Here is a 25,768-nt window from a genome sequence, read left to right on the forward strand (position 1 = left end):
TTCAAGGCAACAAAGAGACGAACAGCAAAACAGTGCAAAATTTTTTACTAAAACACAATTTTAAAAATTATTATTAGTCCCAAATTCATGCATCTAAGTAGAAAAAAAAGCCCTCAAATGTGGACAACCCCTTTAAGAAAGCAAAGCCTTGTTTGGATGAAAAAACAATAAAGATTTCTGTCTCTCACATTGTGGTTATGAAGAAAATAAAAATGAAATGGCAAACTCTACATCCTAGAGAGGAAAGTAAGTTGTGTCCTTAAGAAGTTCATTGTTTTTCCGTCAGGATTTTACCCCACTGGACAGATTCTCTTGCTGCTCTCTGGTTTATGCGCAGATATCGAGCAGTCATATCTTAGTGCATGGCCGTCTATGGATGAGTGTTACTGAGCATCACATAGTAGATCTGGGGAATAGGTAAAAAACTGCTGCCAAGTGCTTGTTGCCATAGTAACCCAGCAAATCATTGGTTTCATTTGCAGAACTGCATATATATAAGCTGGCCATGGCAACAACATCGATTCTGCTTCTTCTTTAAAAAGAGGAGCTTTAAAGGTCGCAGTAAAAAACACTTTGTATGGATCCTTTACCTATTAATTTAGATGCCGCATATTAGTTCCCAGGCTTTATGGCAGCAGTGACTGGACCGGTGTGTAATAGGGTCATGGGCCTGATTCATGAACGGTGCAACATTTTCCCAAAACCATAATTCCCTGTTACTTGTCATTCTACGTAAGATTGTCAGTGGTCTGTTGGAAAGGAAATGCCTCAGGCACAGGAGTGAGTGAAATGTTTGTTCTATACTGCATTACTGACTATAACTTAAAGCACCACTCCAGCTATTTTTTTTTTTTATTTCAGCACTGGAGTGGTGCCACTAATAACGTAACTCTAGTATTCTACTCTCCAGCCGTCGCCTTCAGCTTTTCCCCGCACCACTCCGGTCTCGCGCCGTCATCTTGTGACCACAACTTCTGACTGACCACCGAAGGTCACAAGCTCCCAATGTAAGTGTATGGGAGCCTCGTTATGGCCTCATTCTGCCTCTCATAGACTCACATTGAGTTGTGGAGTCCGACCGGAGCCGTGCCGATAACATAAGATGGCGGCTGGTAAGTGCAGGGAACATAGATTAGTGGCACCACTCCTGCGCTGCGGGAAAAAACCGCTGGAGTGGTGTTTAATCCTATGATAATATTCAGGAAATCAAACAATTATGTGAAGGCCTTTTCATCTAGTGACATTTAGAATTATCATTGATAATATGCAGCATTTTTTTGCTCATTAGTGAGGACTTTTAACTGTTTCCTATGGGATCATGGTCCAAAATGACCCTGAGGTTAAAGGGGTATGCCATCAGCGAAGAACTGGCCAAGTAAGAGGAAATACAAAATAACTAAAGACTCGTAACTCACCTGATATATTGCCTCTTACGTTCCAGTGCCGCTCAACCACCGGGCTTTTGTTTACTGTGCTGCAGACCCCAACTATCCTGACCACTGCAACCAATCACTGACCACAGCGGTGTACCGAGACCAGTGACTGGCGGCAGTGGTTACATGAGCAGGTAGGGCGTCATCACAGTCCTTTCTCACGTGGGCCTTGGCACAGAAACTACAACGATGACTATTTAAAAACACCTACAAAATCTGTCCCATTTCTATGTATATAACAATACGCCAAATCATATATGTGAATGTGTGTGTCTGTGTATATACATATATATATATATATATATTTATTTATAAAATACTATATAATTTTTTGTGTGTATATATATAAAAGTACATAAATGTATAGATACACATAGAGCTCTAATGTTAGTAATGATTTCGGATTTCTGAATGTGTGACATAAATTTGTGAAATGCAGTGTTTTGTTCTGTGTAAATAATGTGGTTTATTTCCGGTTTCAGATGGATAGGAGATTTAGTGCCGATGATCAGGTGAATTATCATGTGGATGTCACCTAATGTTTACTAATTCTAACCCAGAAAATCTATTTACAGTTCTGGATCTGGTGAATTGTATAATAATAATTATTAATTAATATTATTAATTTACCTAATATTTCTTAATGGTAATTATCAGATTCATTAAAATTCCTTTAATCCCTTGATGGGACCTGACAGGTCTTGGATTATTACTATTCAGTAATAGAAAAGCATATACGGTAATATTGACTTTTAACGACAAGTCAAATGAAAGTGGTAGAATTGTCATATTCCCAGTTAGGGCATGTGGGCATCATAGAGAGGAGACCCCCACTGTATAGAGAAGGGGGAGCCTGTACATCCCACCATAGACTAGGGGCTTCCCAGGGTAACTGCCTCTAATCAGGCGTTAGAGCATGAATAATGACCGCAGCTCCTTGTAGAATGGACTAGTCTTTATAAGATCCCCTAGCAGGTTTCTCTGCTCAGTTTTCAGATTTTGGTCTTGTGAAATTCTTCATTCTGTGCCAGATAACAGATGCCAGATTATCAAACTTTCTGAATTATCAGATACCAGATTAAAGGAATGTATTTTGTAATCTTGTGTTCTCTTCGGATTAACCAGTAACAAGCATGGTTTGTAAATGGCAAAAGATTGGTTAAAATAGTATTATAATTAATATATTAATATTGATTACATATTAATATTATTAGGGTAAATCTGAGTATATTTTTCATTTGAGTCATCTTATTCAGATTTTTCTATAGCCCAACAGCCTACTCAACTGGTTCCAAGTTATCTTGGCCTAGTTATTTGTATAGGTGGCAGGTTTTTAGCTGACAACATCTATTAATAACTGTTACGTTCTTCATGGTAGTCACAAACATTAACACAGACCCTGTACTGTTACACCCTCTGTAACAGCACTGATCTCTTGGTCAGTAGGAGCTTGGTGGGCAAAGAAGCCATCACCTTAGGGGTCAGTGGAGTGAAAAGGCCCAGTTCTCTTCCAGTGTATCAGATAACGTCTAATACAAATAACAAGTTATTCAAAGTAAAGGGAAACAAATTTCAGATTCTCTGCAGATTTCCTTTTATCCAGTTTGATTGATTGACCGCTGCACTGCTGCCCTGAACTGTGCGCACTTTGATGATACAAGCAGAGGCAGCTTTGCTTTGGGGTCACTAATGCCCACCAGATCCAGCTCTATAGCAGTGAGCTTGTAAGCACAGCACTCCTTGCCTAGGAGACTGGCCACCACTTATGCACTGCAGCGGTGGCCTAGGTGTCACCTATACAATGAGCCATAAATAATAAAATAAAATGTCCTTTGATTCTTGAGAATGAAAAGGATTTTTAATAAGAAGTTCATTTCAAAGTTGTTTTTAAAAGCACTTTACACTTTCGCCCATTTACAATGATGAGACAGCCTCTTTAAATCTGTCAGCAGGTGTTTGCTGTGTGATCTGAGAACAGCGTAATTTAGGGCTAGAGAGTCTAATTCCGACAATGTATCTCTTATTGGACTGCTTGCTGCAGTTTTGATAAAACCCGTTTTATCTGTTGTAGAGGTAGCAGTGGTCAGAATGCTTAACTGTGTATAACCCAGCTCACATGCCTGATTGGCAGTTTACAGTGTACACTGTACATTATCCGCAAGCTGACAATTAGTGGTGGGGAGCGAGGTTACATAGATTAGCTGGACTGGCCTGCACATGAGACCTAATCCAACAGTGATAAACTCCTGCTGATAAAACTCTGATTTTATTGAAACCACAGCACACAGCCTAATAAGTGACAAATCCCTGGAATCAGGGTCTCTTGCCCTACATTATATTGCTCACAGATTAAAAAGCAAAAAACTTCTGACAAATTCCCTTTATATATTAGAAATAATGAAAAACCCTTGTAATAACATCTTTCAAGGGCAGCTAATCATAAGAGTTGGGGAAGTCATCGTCCAACCACACAATACTAACCTGGCTGCTGAACCAGCGTCCTATTTGCTAATCTCTAGTGTATAATCGTCCTCTTTCGTGAAGCTGAACAGTCAGGCAGGCCATATCTGCTGTTATGATTTACAGTCTCTTGCCCTTTAAATGGCAATTACATAAAATATACAGTACTTTGGATGAACCTATCTAACCGGATCTTTCCACTAATAGTTACTAACAGCCTCTCCCCCACCTGTATCTGTCAGTTTGCTTCCTAACGATAAGATCCATTCTACGTCTGTTAGATTAGCTATTCACCTGCATTATTTTCTGTGTCCTCCTGTAGTTCTTGTATGGCCATTCTGTAAGCAGCAGCATCTACTCATCCAGATCTATGGTAAAACCACCAATTATTTATTTACATTTCACTTACTCTCACTATTGTACAATGGCTGTATACATAGATCCCTGGTGTTGACCCATACCTGTCTGAAAGAGGTAAGTATACGCATGAGCCGATGTTGAAGTGCAAAAATAAAATCTGCAAAGTGGCAGCCTTCAGTGAGTGATCAGAGTTATTCAAAAGCTTCTCCACCTTTTTTATCATTTCAATGAACTGAGATGGGATTATATGTTGCAGTTTGGGTAGTGGTTCGCCAGTTTAGTGGGTCGCCAGTTTAGTGGTTCGCCAGTTTACGCTGAGGAGGCATACTAAGATCCTGACCCTAGACAAAAAGGTGAATTCAGATTTGAGAAGCGCTGATGATGATGATGGCAAAATTTGGGAGCGAGATTTTTTTTAAAACTCCTGTGTTCACTCCTGGGTGAAGATTGTGCTCACGTATAAATGCTGCCTAGGTTTGCCCCTTTTTAAGTACTTTATTAACATACTCGATGTGCATTGAAGGTACTGCGCCTTCATATTTTTGCTTTTACAGGTACACACCTAAATCCTGAATTCATAAGCTGCCACTGAATGTATTTTTTGCATTGTGTCCATTTGACCGTGAAGCTGATTCATCATCTATGCGGAATCCAGAGATTTACTGCTGCATTTTGTTTTCAGTTTATTCCCGAATTAATCTTGTATGGTGATGGTTTATTATAACAGGATTTTTGGGTTGCTTACCGTAAAATCTGTTTCTCGGAGCCTTCATTGGGGGACACAGAAACCATGGGTGTATGCTGCTGACACTATGTACAGAAAAAGGTTATCTCCTCCGCAGTATACACCCCACCGACCGGCACTAATTTCCTCAGTTAGTGAGAAAGCAGTAGGAGAAGTAACAAAATAGAGTAAAAACAGAACAGACAACTCAACTGTAACCAACAAACAACAAAAGAACAGGAGTTGCAAAACATGGGAGGGTGCTGTGTCCCCCAATGAAGGCTCAGAGAAACAGATTTTACGGGAAGCAACCCAAAAATCCTGTTTTCTCTATCGCTTCATTGGGGGACACAGAAACCATGGGACGTCTCAAAGCAGTCCCTGGGGAGGGAGAAGCAAACTTCCATTAGGTCTGAGAACTCACCACCGCCACCTGCAAGATCCTTCTGCCTAGGCTGGCGTCCACCGAAGCGTAGGTGTGGACCTTGTAAAATTTGGCAAATGTGTGGATCGAAGACCAGGTTGCAGCTTTGCAAAGCTGCAGTGCGGAGGCTCTGTGGCGCACCGCCCAGGAGGCACCCACTGCTCGGGTAGAGTGGGCTCTAATTCCAGGAGGGGGCACTCGATGCTTGACCCGGTAGGCTTCCAAAATTGCCGATCTGATCCAGCGAGCAATAGTAGCTTTGGAGGCCACGCACCATCTGGAATGATGAAAAGTGAGTCTGTCTTCCGCAAGGGAGTCGTCCTAGCCAGGTAGACCTTCATCGCCCTGACCAGGTCTAGCTTGTTCAAGGAGCGCTCAAGCGGATGGATTGGACCCGGACAGAAGGACGGGAGAACAATGTCCTCATTTAGGTGGAAAGTGGACGCCACCTTAGGGAGGACGGAAGGTGGGGGCCGCAGGACCACCTTATTCTGGTGGAGCACCAAGAAAGGGGGGCGACAAGAAAGGGCCGCCAATTCCAACACGCTCCGGAAATATTAATTGTACAATTAATGCATATATAGCTAACAATTTTTAAGTATTAAAGCCTCCTTAGGATTGTGCAAAACCTCACGAAATGATAATCAAATGAATTTAATTTTTCTTTCACACTTTTTGGCCAAAAATCTTGGAAGTAGAATGATAACAAAGAGTAGGAAAGAAGTTATTGATATTTCATGTTTTGTTACAGAGATGCAGTAGTCCTTCTTCTCCTACGGGAACCTTGTCTCCTATTGCATCCTCTGGTCCGCAGCTTGTTTGGGATGATCACCAAGGCCAGTGGCTCAGAAGAAGAAGGTTAGATGGAGCCATCAACAGGGTACCTGTTGGTTTCTATGAGAAAGTGTGGAATCTTCTCCAGAAAGTAAGTCTCATTTGCATGGTGATAATATATTGTCTGCTTGCACACAACCTATTGTATTCTTGGTTCCTGGCATAAATGAATTATGCCTTGAGCATCATAAGCTTCATCTTATCACTTTGGTGTTTCAATCACTTAAAAAAAAAACCCTTAATGTTTTAATTAAAGAGTTAAGGCCCCGTCACACATAGCGACTCACCAGCGATCCTGACAACGATATCAACTTGTCATGATCGCTGGTGTGTCGCTACATGATCGCTGGTGAGCTGTCACACAGACAGCTTCACCAGCGATCAGCACAGCGACGCCGAGCACGTGGCGTCGCTGTGTACTTTAGTTACCAGCGCACTGATGCAGGGAGGGTAACTAAGGTACACATCGGGTTTCTAAGGGACGTGCATCACTTAGAAACCCGATGTGTACCTTAGTTACCAGCTCCCTGCATCAGCGCGCTGGTAACTAAGGTACACAGAGGGTTTCTAAGCACAGCACAGTGCTTAGAAACCCTGCGTTTACCTTAGTTACCAGCTGATCGCTGGTCTCCCGCCTGTCACACGCAGCGATGCGTGCTGGCCAGCGGGAGACCAGCGACCAAAAAAATGTCCAGGGCTTTCCTACAGCGATGCCGGCAGGGGGTCAGGTCACTGATCGCTGTCACACACTGCGATCTCGCTGGTGAGATCGCTGTTACGTCACAAAACGTGTGACTCAGCAGCGATCTCGCTAGCGAGATCGCTATGTGTGATGGGGCCTTTATTCTCAACATGTGTCTTCAGCTGCAGACAGCTCTCCACTGTCTTCACTTCCTTGCTGTTGGGGGGTGGGCGATCATTGAGTGGCAGTTCTGGTCAGTATTATTCTGCTGAGCTTATCATGCTACTGTGATACTCAGGTCTATCAGTGCTTGTTCTGAAGTCTACACTGTTATCACTGTTTTTGGATTTGAAGAGAAAACATTCATATTTCTATGCTGCTGATGAGTGGATTGAAGATCCAAAGTCAGGAGTTAGTTTTCTTTAGGATGTAACCACATTCAACTCGTCAACAGCCCGAAAATATCCACTTTTTCTCTCCCAAATACATTGTATCGGTCAGATGACCTGTGGATTTGGACCAGTTGAAGTTTTTATACCTATATATATTTTGTGTGATCACAGCTTTATCAAGTTAGTATAACGTTTTGATTCATTTCTGTTTTATTCCAGGTAAGACCCTATTACATTTTGTTGGTCCCCAGCTCATGTAAATAATCACTATTTTTGCACATAGAGATAATACGGCCTTTGAACTAGTACATGGTTTGAAATGTGAGAGCAGTGATTAGGAGAATTTCCCATAGCGGAGGTAGGGTGCTTTCATTTTGCAGGATTGCTAACATCAGCTCCAGGTCAGAAGATGAATGGGAGGGGAACAGCTGTGTAGATTTCCCTACGTAAACTAATAACAGCCTGTTCTTGTTTCTGGTGTTGGCACAGTTCCAGGAACATTGGCGCTGGGTCTCCTGGGGTTCCACATGATGTCACATGACCCCTACAGCCAGTCAGCAGCTGTAATTGGACCACTTTACTTCCAATTTCTTCAGACGAAACTGACATGCGGAAGAAGAGAGAGCTGCTGCTCTCTTGACTTCTTACAGATGTCCGTTACATCTGAAGGGAGAGTGAAGTGGCCACTGATTGGCAGCAGGGGTGACATGACATAACAAAGTCATAGGAGACCCAGCGCTGAATTCACTGGAATGACACTGGCACTGGAGGGGAGTACAGGCTGTTATTATTTTACATGGGGAATATGCTGATTGAGAAGTTGTTGTCCGAGTGTTCCTGACAACATCTTTAATGGGCTGGAGGGAAGAAACTGGGATCTCAGGAGTTAACTCCACAGCCTGGAATATATCTCAGTAACGGTTTCCTTTCCAACCAGCTGTAAACTCTGTAAGACAAAAGCTCTCATAGTAGGAGAATGACAGCAGATAGGAAAAACAAGTCAATTGCAGATTTTCTTATTTTTATGCTGCCTAACTAACCATACACATTTCATAACATTACAATAACTGTTTAAAAGCAATACAAGAGCCTGTATGAATCAGCCATACACCTCAGGTACAAATTTTTTTTTATCAAAGCGTTCCATACGGAAACCCGTACCAATTATACATATGTGCTTTGTACATTAAGATATGATGACTGATGATATAAACCGCTTAGCCTTTACACTTTAGCTATAGTTATACAGGACTGTTATACACATGAATAATAGGTTTGTGTATCCTTTTTACATTTACAAAATGTTTTATCTTTTTCTTCTCTCATATTTTTTTCAGTGCCATGGTTTGTCTATTGATGGCTACGTACTTCCCTCTTCAAGCACAAGAGAGGTAATGTCAAAAATATATTGGCCATAAAGTGTACTAAAATCAAATGTATTACAAGTGTATTGTTCACTGATCAGCCACTGACATGTGAAGAGACGAACTTGATCATCTTGTCATCTGTCAAGGATGGAAGTGTGAAAAATAGGCAAACATAAAATGTAAATAACTTTGTCAAGTGCCCTAATTGTGATGGAGGGGACGACTGGGTTAGAGCTTCTCCTTGTGGTGTAATATTCCATATGATCTGTAGTTAGCAAATCTCCAAAGTGATCCAAAGAAGAACAATCAGTGAAACGGCATAAGAGTTATGGGAACCCACAGCTCATTGATGTGTGTGGAAAGTGCAGGCTAGCCCACCTGTTCCCATCTTACCATTGTAGAACAAATTGCTAAAAAAATAGAAATTCATCAATTTAATTTTTTTTTAAAGACTTTTCTTTTTAGTCTGGTGGTAACGGTAGCAACTTCTTCCTCTTTGTGCATGTGATGAATTTTGCACTAAATTAGAGCTGCCATTTTTTATGTCTTATACCCATTTTTGTGCCTCTTTAGAGGAAAAAGTCACTGAATCTTTTAAAATGTTGCAGGTTAGTATTTTAACTCTTCAAAAATAAAATTATATAAATAATCATTGCTCAAAAATGTTGCAATATCGTAAAAAGTTATAATTCATGAATTGGGCTAATACATCGGGGATACCACGTAAACCAATAAGCCGTCAATTGTGACCCAGTAGTAGGTGTCGTGGGATGTTGCTTTGTTTGAAAAGGCTTCTGAACTTTATCAAGCATTGCAACACTGCCAATACTGGGAATTAGCGATGGTCCCCATGGTTACTCCAAACCAATAAGATGTTGCCATATGTTATCAATTTGCCATCAGTGTTTATTGTGAGATATCTTGAAACATGGCAGCTGTGACAGAAAGGTATTTTCTCTGCACTTGTCATTGTCCTCAGACACGACACTTTGTTTTCAGTCTCAGTAAATATATAAAATTACCTTTCTTTCAATCAGATGACCGCTTGTGAAATCAAATTTGCTGTACACGTCGAGTCTGTCCTCAACCATGTTCCTCAGCCGGAATACAGACAGCTGCTAGTGGAGGCCATCCATGTGCTCACACTGGTGTCAGACATGGATATTGAGAGCATTGGCGGTGTCATCCTTGTGGATCGCATTGTGCACATGGCTAGTGACCAGTTTCTTCAGGACCAGGTATGGATGGATTTCTTTAGGAAGTTTTTGGATATAAATCATTGGACTGTTCTATTTTTACCAAGATGTGAGTTGGTCTCTGTTGTGATCTATGAAAGCGTTGGATGTATCTGTACGACACGTACCGCTGTATGAAAGCCGCTACCAATTGAAACTGATTGCTTGCCCACCCGTACAGTAATCATCACTATTGTAGGTGAGATTCATAGGAGTCGTAACAATGGCAGGCGTGGGCTTTCAATAAACAACCTATCCGTATCCTGCAATAGCATTGGGAGGGGATATCGATGGCTATTGCCCCTTTTTGCTTCAAATCCTTTAAATACTGCTGTCTCAATTGTCAACAACATCTAAGATCTTAAGCCGTTGTGATCAAACCTAGCCCCTATAGCAGCAATTAATTACTCTTTAGAGCCGGCTGTATAATACTGCCAGCACCCATGATGTATGGACTGGGTTCTGTTTCTGAGCCCACTACATACAGTCATTATGAACATAAAGGGGATGTTCACTACAGGGCCATCCCCTTCACAATCACCATATTTCCGCCCCACATAAAATAACAGCTTGTACTCACCACCGTTGGTATCTGATCTCTCGTAGCTCGCGTGACGTTATGTTAGGCGAGTCCTGTACCCAATTTCCAGCTGCTTCAGTCGCACTTCCTTCTGACGTAATTGGATGTCAGTCTTGTTCTAAAGAAGTAAGAGTGAATCGGCCTATTAGCAGCCGCTTGTACGCTGTGTGGGGGAATATGGTGATTGATAAAGGGCTGGCCAAGACGTGGACAACCCCTTTAAATGTTTGCAGCATGGTGCCAAGTTCTGCCCCTAATTTCAATATATTTCATGCATAGTCCACTTTCTTCACTCACGTTTTCCTGCTTTAAAAAAAACAATAGATAATAAATACCTATGATTATTTTGCGTTGTTTTAAATAATTTTTTGTATTTTTTTAATTTACTTTTGTAAAAACCTTATGGGAACAATGCAAAAAAAGCCACACCTAGAACTCACCCAAAGTCTTAAAACAAGCCTAAAAAAATCCTGCATTGTTTGAGGTTCATGTGATACTTTCTTTTTTCCTATTGATTATAGCTATCATCTGACTGCAGAGTTTTTTGTGCAAAAAAAGTGGCTAAAATAACAGCATTTTTGCATAGATTGCTGGAAGAAGGAGCTGTCCCTTGTCTCTGTGTTCTTGCTTTCCTGCCTGTCATAAAAGCAGGAGCACTCTACTGGACAATGGCAGGGACAGTGCATGATGGGAGTTGAAGGAAATTAAGTTCCAGCACCTATGGTGCAGGCAGAATACTGATGAAGAGGAACCATCCACTGAAAATAGTGGATGGAAAATTAAAAAGAATTTAAACAGCAAACTGAAGAGTGATCCAATATATTGAGATAAAGAAAAACTGTGAGTAAATGAATATGGGTGATAAATGTGTGTGTGTACATACATTTGAAATTAAATTTTGCTAGTACCCAGAATAGAGAATGGGCAAGCGCTTGACAAATTCATCATAATTTACTTCACATAGATGGCATAAATTACGGCAGCCTCTGACTGGAGTAACAATTCTGGTGGTGGCTCACAGCAGGTGAAAGGTGTGCTAAATTCATTAAAGGGAATCTGTCAGGTGATTTTTGGGTAGTATACTAATAGTATTCTGAAATAGAGCTTGGGCAGCCCTTTCAGGTTATGTAACTTTATTTCTCTACGTCATCCTATTGTTTTCCTGTAAGCCCCAGACAAATTTATTGTCTTGCGACGGCAAGTCAACCATATGTAAATTACAAATGAATATTCACTCCCACCTCCCGCCCATAATCCCGCCCACCCCTCTGCACTGGCGTCACAATCCCCAGACTGGCCGTCAGCTCTCCTGACATGAGTGTGACAGCATGTACTTCTATGCAGCTGTCACTCTCAGGTCAGGAGAGCAGACGGCCAGTCCGAGGATTGTGATTTGATTTTTGGGCATATGGCAGTCTGCCAGAATCAGTGACTCCAGTGCAGAGAGGTGGGTAAGATTGTGGATGGGGGATGGGTGATGTGAATATTCATTTACCATTAACATCTGCTTGACTTGCTGGGGCGTGACAATAAATTTGTCTAGGACTTACAGGAAAACAACAGGGCCACGTAAAGAAATAAAAGTAACATATCCTGAAAGTCTATAAAGAGCCCAGTGCATATCAGAAAAACGTATGCTGGGTACATACAGTGGGGAAAATAAGTCTTTGATACACTGCCAATTTTGCAGGTTTTCCCACCTAGATTCTGTCTCTCACAGTTGAAATGTACGTACGATAAAAACTACAGGAGAAGACTGTAATTTTTATCATACGTACATTTCAACTGTGAGAGACAGAATCTAAAAGTGAAAACCAGGAAACCACATTGTATGATTTTTATGTAATTAAATTGCATTTTATTGCAAATGTTTTGCCTCTGTATTTGCCCTCAGTAGCTATATTCGATGAAAAGGGTAGTCCAGGATTATTATTATTTTTTTTTTTTTTTTACTATGGTCCTAAAAATTAACAGGCAGGTAGTTGCTAACTGAGGAAACTACCTGCCTTTTCTACCTGACGGAAAGCAGTCACCTACCGCTCCTGCCGGCGATTCAGCTGCTTCACATCAGCTGAGCAGCTCTTCTTCATGCTGCTCTATCAATCGGCCATGACTGATGAGATCATGCTGATTTATTGCTATCTCCTCGCAGTTAGGGTACCGTTACACTTAGCGATGCTCCAGCGATCCCGACAACGATATGGATCGCTGGTGCATCGCTAAGTGGTCGCTAGTGAGCTGCCACACAGGCAGATCTCACCAGCGACATCGCAGGGGTCGGGGGTCGCTACTTACCTGTCAGACGCGGCGATCCAGACGTCCTCCGCCTGCCTCCACGCGTCGCTCGTAGGCGCCACAGGAAGCGCCAGACGAGAAATGATCCAGGACCTTCTCGCACGATTAGCGATGAGCAGCGGGGGAGCCGGTCGGAGGTAAGTATCACATGTAGAGATATCGCTAGCAATATCGCTGCTACGTCACAAAATCGGTGACTTTACAGCGATATTGCTAGCGATATCGCTATGTGTAACGGGGGGCTTTAGGCAGTCACACTCCATTAACACAGCAGAGTGGAAGAGAAGCCGGTGCTCTATTGATGTAACGTCACCAGGAGTTGTTGAACTGCCTGCAGGAGCCGTCTGTGACCGCTCTGTGATGGCAGAGATCGGCATCAGGCACAACAGGCAGGTAGTTAGGAACTGTTAGTTCTTAGGCTCATGAAAAAAAATTAAACAGTCCCGGATAACCCCTTTAAAAGCCCAGGAGGGTTTGTATTAATTTTCGGTGCTGCAGAAAACATCTACTCGTATATAATTATAATAGATGCTAATTGTGAGTAAATTGTACGTTTACCCATCTGATGTTATACAGTACATCCTGCTCGTAAATCTTTTCACTTATTTCTTAAACCTAATCTGGTATCTTTTTGTTTAACAGAAAGCCCTGGGAGCTGGAGATTTTTACCTCGAGCAGGATCCAGCAACAGGGATCTGCAACTTCTTCTATGACAGCGCTCCTAGCGGGGCCTTTGGAACAATGACTTACCTGACCAAAGCTGTGGCCTCTTATTTGCAGGACTACTTACCAAGTTCCAGTTGTATGATGCAGTAAAATGTTACATATGAAGTCTTGATCCAAATATTTTAGATGTTTTTCAGCTGCACAAGCGCTTTGTTGTAGGTGTGTCTAAACGGTTAATATTGCAAGAAACATACAGCTGTTACTGGAAAATTACAGGCAACTTATTATGTGGAATTTTTTTAATTATAGTTTGAAACTAAAAACTATTCTTTTAAATTTTAAGCCCAGCGTTGGGCCGCTGTAAAAGAAAATGTCACTAGAAAATGTATACACGGTTATATTTATGGTAATATATACAATACTTTATGATTAGAGTTTGTTACTTAAATGGTTAATATATTTAATTAAATTAAAAAAAAATCAGTGCTAAGTAGAAAACGAAAAAATATTTAGGGTTCGTGTTGCATACCTAAAAAACTAACCTGTTGAATATGGAAATAACTTAAAAACATTGTACATGTTTAGGAAAAGGGTGTTAATGCTGTAAAATTACAAAATAATAATTTCTTAGGCCTGTTTCACACATCAGTTTTTCCCGTCAGTCAAGATCCGCCAATTTTTAAAAAAAACAGATCCACCAAAAAGGGGCGGATCCGTTTTTTACATCCATAGACTTACATTATTGGCGGATCTTGACTGACGGTCGTCCGTCACACATGTTATTGTACGGATCCACCAAGATTTAGCGGCTCCCGGGCGGATGAGATGGACCCTGCAACGTTTTTTTGCAGCGACAGTCCGCTATTTTCACTCCGGGAAGCATTTTAACCCTTAACTACCGTCCCGGGAGCCGCTAAAATATCTCTCTCTCTCTCTCTCATCATGCCCGCTCTCTTCTCGCGGCTCCCGGATCATGCCCGCTCTCTTCTCGCTGCCCCGCTACATCGGCGGTACTTTTTTTCAGGACTGTGGTTCATTTAACACTCCTAGATCGGCGGATCCCGTCAAACCATCGGTCCGGTGGCTCCCGTTGGTGTTTCGACAGACACGGATCCGTTCTCCGCGTTTTTGGCGGCTGGCAACTGACTGGAAAAACGTAAGTGTGAAACAGGCCTTACCCTATTGCGTCCTTTGCCGTTTCACTGCCCCCTGCTATTCATTGGTTGCTGGGCTGCGGCGGTAATGTCTCGTCTACAACTCGTGACTGGTTAAGTGAGGCACTGGGTTCAGCAGTAATGACGAGACAGGCGGAATAGGACTTCTAAGGCAATTTACGTGGTCATGTATTGTAGACAGCGCTGAAGCCGCAGGGGATTCAGAATGTAAGTATTTCTTATTGTTATTTTACAGCCGTGCCTTTGCACCAATTTTTTGTGTCATCTCAGCAAGCTATTTAAAGGAGTTGTCTGGGACTTTTACATTGATAGCAAAACCATGGGGTAGGGCATCAATATCTGATCGGTAGAGGTGTGACTTCCGACATTCCTGCCAATCAGCTGTACCCGGTGCCAATAGCGGGTAGAAGTGGTCAGTGGGAGAACTGCACAGCTCCATCAATTGTAAAGTGACCGTGATTGGGTACTGCATATCTGAACCCCTGTTCGAATCAATAGGAGCGTATGTGCAGCATCCGCTGTTGACAGATACATCATGCTCCACAACTGAGCACTTCTGGCCACCGCCAGCTCTAAGAACATCTGATTGGCAGGGGTGTCGCACCCCCACAGATCAAATATTTATGACCTATTCTAAGGGTAGGCCATCAATGTGTAAGTCCCAGACAACACATGTAAGAGAGTTGAGACTGACACAGTTCCTAGCATAAAAAGGTGTGATATTAAAGATATTGGCTACTTTACCTTTATTTAAACAAGACATGAATTTGTGGTATTTTCTAGTATGTTACCTGAGAAGCCCCTCTCCTCCTCCTTTGTCACATCTTGCTCCTCCTCTCCTAAACCGCTGTGATCTGAAGATGGCCTGACCTCTAACCTGTAATACTCATATATTAGTAAAATCATGTTCCTAATACCTTTGCTATAGATGGGTAACGTGGAGAACCCCTTTAATTAACAGCAGCTAGCTGCTACAATATAGAAATGTTACTATTACACTGAAAACAGGTTGTCCCATTTTGGTCCACAGTTACAGAACACAAACTCGTGTAACTTAATGGTTAGGGATATTATCTTTGGACATTATAATGAAATAAACCTTTTTTAAAAGACTTGTTGCGATAAGGGTTGTGATGCAAAGAAGTGAATCTTTCTGTATCCAGCCTTATAACCTATAGATACAGATTATCTCTAAATTGTTAGGACTGTCTGTTCGTTAAAGGGTTTATCCAGGATTGTATTTTTTTTTTTTTTTTTACTGCGGGCTTAAGAACAAGCAGGCCCATAGTCATAGACCGCTCCTGCTGTTGATTTAGCGGCTTCTGCTGATGTCATGTTGATAGAGCAGCGGCTCTGTTGATGGGCCATGATTGCCAATGTCGTGCTGATTGAGAGCCAGCTCCCCACTACCTAACTGCGGAGAGCGACTATCAATCAGCATGACGATGGCAGGCAACAGAGCAGCCCAGAAGTGGAAGAACTGTTCTGTTGAGGTGGAGCAGCTGGATTGCTGCCAGAAGCAGTCGTTGACCACTTTGATCCGGCATTGGGTAGAACAGGCAGGTAGTTGCTTCTATTAGCAACGACTTGCTTGTTAATTTTTAGGCTTTTAGTACAAAACAATATATTAGTCCTGGACAAGACCTTTAAAGATCAATCTTCCAGGAAATGATAGTGGGTCACTCAGTGATATTTCCGTTTTTCAGATTTTCTTTTTGTTTTTGCTGTGTTTTGGGGAACATTTTGCTATTTTGAACACCATTCACTGTAACATGTATTTTAACACCTAAAGCTTCCAGTATAGGAATGAAATATAATTACAGTTGATTCTGCCAGGGCTTTTTATTCACTGCTCGGATTCCAGATAATGCAGTGTGACAATGTATCTGGTTTGGAATCTTATTAGCCCAAAACTGTACCAAGCCGTTCATCTGTGAGTGTCTCTGTACCCCTCCCTGCATTCATCAAATAGCACAATGCTCCTGCTGAATCCCTCTTCTTCTAATAGGGTTTATAACCTCACGCTGGGCACAATACTGCAGCTCTGTTCCTGATAATGAGACCAACGACTGCATGGCATGTTCTTTATGTAGTTTGTGACACTTCAGCGTAGGTGCCAGTGGGGAGAAAATTTGACCTAATGTAAAACTCTTGGAGTATATTGTTATGATGCTGTCTGCTCAGAGGAAATCTTCTCTTGGAAATTACTTTTTAGATATCGCTCCTTCTCAGTATATCATAGAAACATGTTCTCTTCAAAGAGATTCAGCTAAACCTTTCCCAGTTAATGTCGCTTTAGCTCCATATTTACTGCTACAATCATTTCTCAGTTCAGGTTCTTAAAATTTAAAATGATCAATGTTTCGAACTGTTGAATAAATCATTGCCAATGTATTAGCGCATTTCATTTAAATGGGGTGTTCTCAAGTTTAAAAGTTATCCCGTATCTACCGGCTAGGGGATAACGTTCTGATCGCTGGTGATCCAACCAACATGGGCCTCACCGATCCCAAGAGCTGAAGTCCGAAGAGCCCAAGCTGAATGGTGCAGTAGTGGATTAAGTGTAACAACACTTCATTCATTCTAAAGGGAGCGCCAAAGATCAGTCGATCGTAGCACTCGGCATTCTCCAGCGCTCCCATTAAGAATGAATGGAGCGGTAGTGCGCTTCATCGACAATTCCTCCATTCAGTCGGGACTCTCCAGTGCCTTGGTTCTCGGTGGTTGGAAAGTTGTTCCCTATTCAACTGATGACTTTGAAACTTGAGAACAACCATTACATTTAGAAATGGAAATGTCTCCTCCCACTCAAAGCATTCTTACAGTGTCTTTCAGAAACTGCAGCTGCATCCCCTCTCGCTAATGTTGTCATTTAGACAGATTATTGGAGAATTAAGGGGGTTTATAAGCATTAACATAGAGGAAAACATTCAGAGAACATTGACTTAACGCCATTTCTTTTAGCCATTCTCACCACATGAAATCATGTATTGTGTTTCCACCTAAAGTAGAGTATTAGTAATAATAGCATGGTCCTGTTTGCGGAGGGTGCAGTTGAGATCTTCCTGAATGGCTGCTAAAAATGGCCTAAGATAAAAATATGGCTGAATAATCATTGTCAAAATTGGTGAACAATTGCTACTCGGGTGCAGCCATACACATTTTAGTCCATGTTGGACCTGATACTTGTCCAACCTGACCATTTATCGTCAGTGCAGGCAAGGAACAAAGGATCTTTCTGAGAATATGCTTCCACAAAAGATTGTTCTGGGATGAGAGATCATTCATGTGAATAGCGTCCCAAAAAATTCAAGCATGGTCAGCTATAGTTCAGATGTGCTAACATGATTGTTACATTTTGCCAGACATATGTTCTTATTTTCTCTGTCAACTTTAGTATCAGTTTGGGCATCTTTACAGCCCCAGCAATGTAATATTTCCTATAATCATCAACTGTCCATGAAGCATCCTGAAATTCTTAACATTTACAATACATGAACTAGTCAGATGCCGCATGCTATGACTTATAAAGACTTTAAAACTGAGAGAAGTCTTATTGCTTACTCACATCTTTATCTTCCTAATGCCAGATGGTACTGATTGTGTAAATCTCCTTTTTTTTTGCCTATTACTACTAGATCCGTGACACTTATGTATGTAGCCAGGTACTGCGACTGTTACTCATGATTGTGTCTTTCAAGCAATCTCGTTAGAAAACCCATCTAAGGTATTTCTGCAACATGAATGTGTTTTAGTTCCAGTGAGCTGGTATACTATATATCAATTTTCTGTACCCTGTGGCAACACGTCTTGTCCCGATCCATCTCTATTACCTATAGTTCCAATGTAGGCGGCATTGTCTATAATTAATTTATTCATTTCTGTTTACAGAAGAACATTAAATCTTTTAGGAGATCAGTTTTAATAATATTGTAAGATGTGTAAGCAGATACATATGGTTGTGGGATTTGTTCTCTTGTGCTTGTTGGTTTATTGACGCCTCTGATTTTCTGATAAAGGGAATTTATTAAGGAATTAATGGTTCTAAACGTAGACCTTTTCGGTGGCTGAGCACTATGCCTTTTAGAGCAGGCTGCTGCCTTGGGTGGAACTAGATTTGTAGCAAATGTTCTGCACAGATTTTAGTGTTTTAGGCTAAACACATGTTGTGGATTTTCTTCACTATTTCCGCCACAAAGCATTAGGATTATGATAATATTTCACTTTATATACATTGCAATAGTGAAAACCGCGATGCTATTCCGTACAAAGAATTGACAATCTATGGACTTAAAAATCTGCACAGCAGGTCATTTTATGTGCGGGACATTTCTATAACCTGTAGAAGAGATATTTGAAATCTCATTAAATTATCTGGTATTATATTACGCTGTGGGTTTTCTGCACAACAGCTGGCTCTAACAGTACACCCCGTGTGCACGCAGCCTCTATTAGTGGACAGGTAAGGAAGCCGAAATTATCTAAGTAAACTACCAATCCCCGTGAAAGCCGCGACCAAACTATTTCTGTAACTTCTGTAATAAGAATTGAGTCTGTTCTGTCATAATATTTTTACTAGTGTAATCTATGGTTGACGTTTTCCCTGATTTGACATTTATGCCACATCAGGCACAGATCGCAGGTTGCAAATTGTTGGAAGCACTCGGAGGTTTCCGCAGCCCTCATTCATTTCGGTAGATTCTGCACTTGTTGGGACCATGTTTCTACTGAACAGACGGATGTCATCATCCCTTAGATTGATGTCTCATTGGTATTTTGAGATGTATATGACTTTTGATCTTTTTATTACATTTTTGGGGGAGGTAACAACACAAATTTTCTCATTTCTCCCCATTTTAGTTTGGTGTTGTACCAAATATATATTTTTTTTATTTTCTCTATTTGAATTATGGTAAAAGGCATGGGGTGCACATTTATATTTGTTGTTTTAAGAGGTTAAACTGTTGCTCTCGTATGACATCTGTATAATGCAGCCAGCATTGTATGGCGTGGGCACAGCTGAGCACACTCCATATATTGATGGTGCCCTTCTACCTTACATGTGCGCCACGTGTCGACAAACCGATAATGATATAGAATCACACTGTCTTCATTAAAGTAATAGAAGAAACAAAGAGAGAATGCTAAGAAAAGATTAAAAACTTTTGGGCCTCCAAAGTATATTATAAGTAAGCCGCCATAGCCGAACCTCAATCAGAATTGCCTGCAGTGTCTTCAGCAGTGCTGCTTGCTGACACATATGGCTTCTCTCACAATGGTCCCCCGCGATGGATGCCACGCATCACATATACTGAAGCGCTGGTAAATCTGCCCCTAGGAGCTGTATTATGAGAGCTGTAGATTCACGTAGTTTAACCCTTTATCAGAATCTCGTGTAAAAAGTGAATATAAAGCAAAAGCATGGAGTTAAGGCACCGCAACAGACCTAAGGCTAAGTTCACACTGGGTGTTTTTGCTGCTTTTTTTTAATGCTAATTTTCAGCTTCATTTGACAGTACCAGCTATGTCTGTGAGATTTCAGAAATGTCAAGCACACACATTGGTTTTTCTTTTATCAGTATTTTGTGCATGGTTTGTGCTTTGCATGGTTTTTTTTGTACGTAGAGCATGTCACTTCTTCCAGCATTTTTTCAGCGTTTTTCACCCTTTGAATTGAAGTAAAAAAAAAAGCAGCAAAACCGCCCCAAAAACACAGTGAAAAACGCAGCAAAACCTGCATTTCTGCCGCATCTTCTTTCCTGCTAAGCACTCAGGTTTTGCTGCAGAAAGAACTCACAAAAAACGCCCAATGTGAATTTAGCCTAAAGGTCATCAAAATAATACTGGTCGCCCTGAAACGCCACTTCAGTATAGTTTTTATTACAGACCTGAAATATACAATATAAAGTGATGCATCTGCACTTGTACCTTCATTACATATAAGTTGGAGTGTCCCGTGCGCTCTGCAATGACACTGAATGTAGAATACTGAACCGCTGTCGTACAGGTACTGTATATTGAATGTACGGAGAAATCGAGAGTCGGAAATGTATTTTGGTTACTGAACATTTCATATGGCCAGCATGTATAGCTTGATCTCTGTTGACTTGCAGAAACACATGTATTTGGATTCCTTTTTCTTACAATCTGCACTTAATAAAGTGATATTCCTTTTAAATTTGGTGTTTATTCTTATTGCAAATGAGTATTGTATGGGGATACATAGACATATTATATATTTGATGTATATAGGTACAATATGTAGATGGCTTATCCCCATGATGTCCAATGTTAGTGAAAATTTGCAGTATATACGGTATATTGTGCTGTACATTGTGTTCAAACATTTTCAAGTCCTTTACAGATCAAGCAGCTTCTTCCATCATCAAAGAAATTGTTTCATCTGAACATCTGATTTTCTAATCGGTATGTACTATAAACGCCAACGCAAAAGAACAGGAGCCGATCTGCAGTACTCAGTAGCCAGAGCCCATAACAACTGGGGATGCCGAGTGTTTACACCCCACTGATCATATATTGGTGACCGTCTCGGAAATAGGTCCTCGATATCACATGTCCGGAGAGCCCCTTTAAACTGTCTTTATACTGTAATTTATATAGAAAATAGTGTTAAAGTGATTTTACATGACTGTAACAAGCTGCTGCTGATCTTTAATACTGAAAAAAAACATTGACTTGTGTTAGTGATATTTTTGCATTAATGATTTTGTATCCACGCTTCAAAATAGATTATGGCAGAAAGCGGGTTTATAAATGTTTTGATCATACTGATCTGGAACCTGTTGTGAGAGCATCCAAAATGGCAAACTGTGGTCCAATATATTAGTATGGTAGGTAGTATTGCTTTATGCAGCATGCAAATATAAGTTCTTATGTATAAGCTAAGATGAAAGATGAGCAATGTTATATCATTATTAAGCTATTGTGTAGGTATATTCTCCTCCAGCTCACATACTGGGGTAAGACCACTCCACTCTCTATTATCCTTACAGAAGCTATGCACATCTCCTGTAGACATTGTGTAGCCTGGATAGCAAGAGTACTGTATGTAGTAAGGGTACTGGTTTGGGAGTGGATTCCTTATAGTAAGGAAGCGGAACGTTCCATGACTGGGTAATGGAGGGTAAACACATTGGACTCTTCTTTTAAAGACACCTATTAGTATGCCAAGGTTCGTACTATTTCTCCTAGAGGTACTGTTGATGGCAGTGGCTGTCGTAGTTCCGAGAGTTCTTGTTGATGATGTTTTCTGGATGCTGTAAAGCTTTACATTGGACAGTTTAGATAAATTTGTATTTTCAGTCAAAGTTGCCTTATATTCTGTATCAGCAGAAGTGGCATTGTGTCCGGTATCCTGATCAGTGGTGTTTCTATAATCTACATGTGCAGTCTGCATCTCGACTATTGGCGTCCGTGCTGTTTGTATCTGCGCAGGTAAAGTAGTATTGTAGATTAGTGACGGTGTGATGGCGGCCAGCATTTGTGCTGGAGTGGATTTGTTCACTTTGATCTTGATATTGGTGTCCTCAGTAAAGTTTGTGGAGTTTGTCATTATTTCAGTGGTGTTGTAGAGTTGGGATAAGGGTGCGATTGTCTTTGAGATGGTTTCTAGCACACCAGCTAATACATTTTCAGTAAAATTGTTTGAACTCATGTTTGCTGGCGTCTTATTTTCTGTCTGAACTCTTAGATATTTAGATTGTATTTGTTGGGTTGTTTGAGGAGCACTTGGTGTTGTGTTCCCTAGATGTAACAGAGAGCCAATAAAAGAACCAGCAGGAACATTTTTTTCATGTTTTACAAAATGTGAATGCATTGATTGAGAATCCTTAAAGTATAATAATCCGGTTGTGCTATTATGCCTTTCTGTTAGGTATGGATTCTCTTTTATCTGGGACGATTGGTTTATTTTTTGTGTTATTTTAGAGTTTAGTGTTTGCGTAACAGTAGAAGACCAAATATATGAACTGGTAATATGTTTTCTGAAAAGAGTCGGTGCAGTATTTTCAACTGTAGATGTGATGTTAGGCACGTTTAATCCTTTGCGATCTGGCGGGATCGGACTTTTTTCATCTTCAACTTCCAGAAATGTGCTTGATGACTGTAGCTGTTTCTGCGGTCCCCACATCTCTGCTACAACTTTAGGAATGGACATGATTTCTGAATGCTCATGTATGTTTTGTGTGCCATTAAACAAAATTATGTCTGGGTCATTTTTGAACAATGAGTTTGCAACTAAAAATGTCCTTTCTGTCTCTGAATTCTTCTTTTGTAAACTGGAACTCCTCATATCTGTCTCTAGAATAAAATAGAAAGAACCATTATATTATTATATTTTTAAAGGATATAAATATTAATTCCTACAAGTTTTATTTCATTCAAATTCCTATCATGATCATGTTGCCAAATATTAATAGACTAGAAGGCAATTAAATACTACATATCAAATTTAAGAGCCCACGAAATTAACTTGTCGGATTTAGGCTATGAACCTATTAGCCTTATGGCTCCCATTTAAAACCAACAGTTCCAAACTGATACATGCAGGTTCTATGGATCTGGGAGACTCTTGTAGTTAATCCCCAAGATGTCATCATATGAGCGTTAAGACTAGCAATCACAAGGGTTCATCCAGGATACTGGTATCGAGAGCCAGAAGAGCGATTTCACAGTGACCTGATCCCATTGTAATGGAGTATCAAAGTGCTATTATTACATTTTAATTTTTACATGGATTCTGAAACCATTTCATATAATAGCATCTAGTTATTATTTTACCTTTACACATGGGAATTGTGCTGTTCCACCTCTTTCCATTGCAATACATCATAGAAGAGCCTATAAGTTTGTATCCTTTTTTGCATGTTACGGTTACGACAGCATCATTGTTCCTTGTTTGCACAGTTCCATGTACAACACCTGCTGGCATGTAGCAACCACTTGCTAGCAAAGAGAATGAAGGAGAAATTCATAAAGTATCAGTTCAAGTACTGTACTGCTAAAAATATGGAACTAAAAGTTCTGTGCTTTTTCCTTGCAACATTACCTCAAGAACCCATGCATCGACCCAACCTCTACATCCAGCTACTGCCCCATATCGCTGCTCCCACTTGCTTCCAAACTCCTGAAACAACATGTCTATGCTGAACTTTCCTCCCATCTCTCATCTAACTCTTTGTTGACCTACAAATAGGCTTCCCTATCATTCCACCGAAACTGCCCTGGGCAAAATTACTAGCGACTTACAGCCAAAGCTAACAGACAATTCTCCATACTCCCCCCTTCTAGACCTGTCCTCTGCCATCGACCACTCCCTACAACAAATCCTCTCTTCCCTTGGCGTCAAAGACCTTGCCCTCTACAGGATCTCCTACGTCTCCAACTGCACATTTAGCATCCTACACTAACTTCTCATCCCTCCCTCTGTTGTTGTTCCTCAAGGCTCTGTTCTAGGACCCCTACTCTTCTCAATCTATACCTTTGGCCTGGGACAACTCATAATGTCCCATGGCTACTAGTACCACCTATAACAGCACACAAACCATCCCCCAATGCCACATTTAGGCAGAGAAAGGGAGGTCAAGAGTGATTTTATGCATAAATAATTTTATTAAGGAAAATTGCAAAAAAAATCAAAGAATGCCGCTAACCAAGCAGGCAAAGGGGAAAATTTCATCACAATTATATTCAATTACATAAAATATCAAAAAGGTTTATTCGTGGACACAAGGGAGGGTATATATATATGCAAATGCTTATATAAATTAAGGTGGCAACAGCCTGGTATTAGAAGTATAATACATACATAATAAAGTGACAGTGCACAAAAACCATAGCAATGGCAAAAAAGTGCCTTTTAGTGCATATAGCTGAATGAAAGCCCTCAGAAATGCCCTAGTCCATACAAAAATTTTGCTTAATTAATAAAATTATTTATTCATAAAATGACTCTTGACCTCCCTTTCTCTGCCTAAATGTGGCATTGGTGGATGGTTTGTGTGTTGTTAAAGGTTATATAGAGTTTGGAAAAATTCTGTGCCATTAAGTGGAAATCTATGTGTACCTGGTACCACCTATAGGCTGATGATACTCAGATCTACCTTTCTGGCCCAGATGTCACCTCTCTGCTGTCATTAATCACAGTGTTTTTCAGCCATATCCTCCATCTCTCGCTTCCTAAAGCCCAATGTGGGCAAAACTGAACTTAGCATCTTTCCTCCTCACCTAACCCTCCTACCTGATCTGTCTATCACAATAAATTACATCATGCTTTCCCTATACTGGAAGTCCGCTGCCTCGGAGTAACCCTCGACTGCCCTGTACTGTCAACCTCACATCCAAGCTTTTGCCACCTCCTGCTGCCTCCAACTCAAAAATATTTCCAAAATCCATCCTTTCCTCAACCCTCAATCTACTAAAATGATAGTGCATGCCCTCATCATCTCTCACCTCGACTACTGCAATAGTCTCCTCTTTGGCCTCCCAGCTAACACTCTTGCACCTCTCTAGTCAGTCTTTAACTCTTCTGCCTGACTAATCCACCTTTCTCCTCGCTATTCCTTTCTGCTTCTCCCTACTGTAAATCCCTTCACTGGCTCCCAATTCCCTAATGTATCCAGTTCAAACTACTAACATTAACTTACAAAGCCATTCATAATCTTTCTCTGCCATAGATCTCCCAATTAATCTCCCCAAACTTTCCAACACATAACTTCCAATCATCTAATGACCTCCTCTTCTCTTCTCCACACTTGTACTGTCATGATCTGACAGTTTTAAATTGCACTGGGTGAACTTTTTTTACTTTGGAAAGTTCCAAGGTGTCTTGACTGTCCCCGGTGGTGGTTAGCAGTATTGCACTTTAGGTTTTTGTGCACTTAATTAGGAATCAGGTGTGACACCCTATAAAGGTGTGCTAGGGGGTGCAATCACTGCCTGTGATATTGTGAGTTTGTGTTCACTCTGTTTTTGGAGAGCCTGGAGGAAGGATGGAGCTGGTGAGGAGTCCTGCGCAGCTTAGCCAGGGGGGATGTGTGTCAGCTATGGTGTCTGGACGAAGGGCTGGCATGGCGTGGTGGAGTCGCAGTGATGGTGTCAGCGGGAAGTGTCTGCATGGGCTG

At 41.0% G+C, this 25,768-nt stretch overlaps 2 protein-coding genes across 5 annotated transcripts in view; one reads left to right on the top strand and one right to left on the bottom strand.

Annotated features, from left to right (window-relative positions):
• The window catches only part of PHKA2 (phosphorylase kinase regulatory subunit alpha 2), a 124,394-nt gene extending 103,589 nt beyond the window's left edge, over positions 1-20,805 (top strand). For 3 of the 4 annotated variants that reach the window (XM_073565883.1, XM_073565886.1, XM_073565884.1), the window contains 6 exons: positions 1,916-1,945; positions 4,216-4,266; positions 6,153-6,326; positions 8,647-8,700; positions 9,714-9,914; positions 13,429-20,805. In XM_073565883.1, coding sequence (XP_073421984.1) covers positions 1,916-1,945; positions 4,216-4,266; positions 6,153-6,326; positions 8,647-8,700; positions 9,714-9,914; positions 13,429-13,602 — 684 coding nt within the window. In that variant the 3' untranslated portion in view covers positions 13,603-20,805. The remainder of the gene's footprint in view (positions 1-1,915; positions 1,946-4,215; positions 4,267-6,152; positions 6,327-8,646; positions 8,701-9,713; positions 9,915-13,428) is intronic. The other variant, XM_073565885.1, reaches the window with a different exon arrangement.
• A 128-nt stretch (positions 20,806-20,933) lies between these two features.
• On the bottom strand, positions 20,934-23,584 carry LOC141080578 (uncharacterized). Its single transcript, XM_073565887.1, has 2 exons — positions 23,427-23,584; positions 20,934-22,946 (listed from the first exon to the last, which is right to left on the bottom strand). Exons 1-2 carry the CDS (start codon positions 23,575-23,577, stop codon positions 21,568-21,570), a joined length of 1,530 nt encoding a protein of 509 aa, XP_073421988.1. The 5' UTR covers positions 23,578-23,584; the 3' UTR covers positions 20,934-21,567.
• Between the last annotated feature and the right edge of the window lie 2,184 nt (positions 23,585-25,768).

Source organism: Dendrobates tinctorius, unplaced genomic scaffold (assembly GCF_039654945.1).
Source record: "Dendrobates tinctorius isolate UK_male_01 unplaced genomic scaffold, ASM3965494v1 ptg000016l, whole genome shotgun sequence".
In the NCBI taxonomy this organism is placed as follows: Eukaryota; Metazoa; Chordata; class Amphibia; order Anura; family Dendrobatidae; genus Dendrobates; species Dendrobates tinctorius.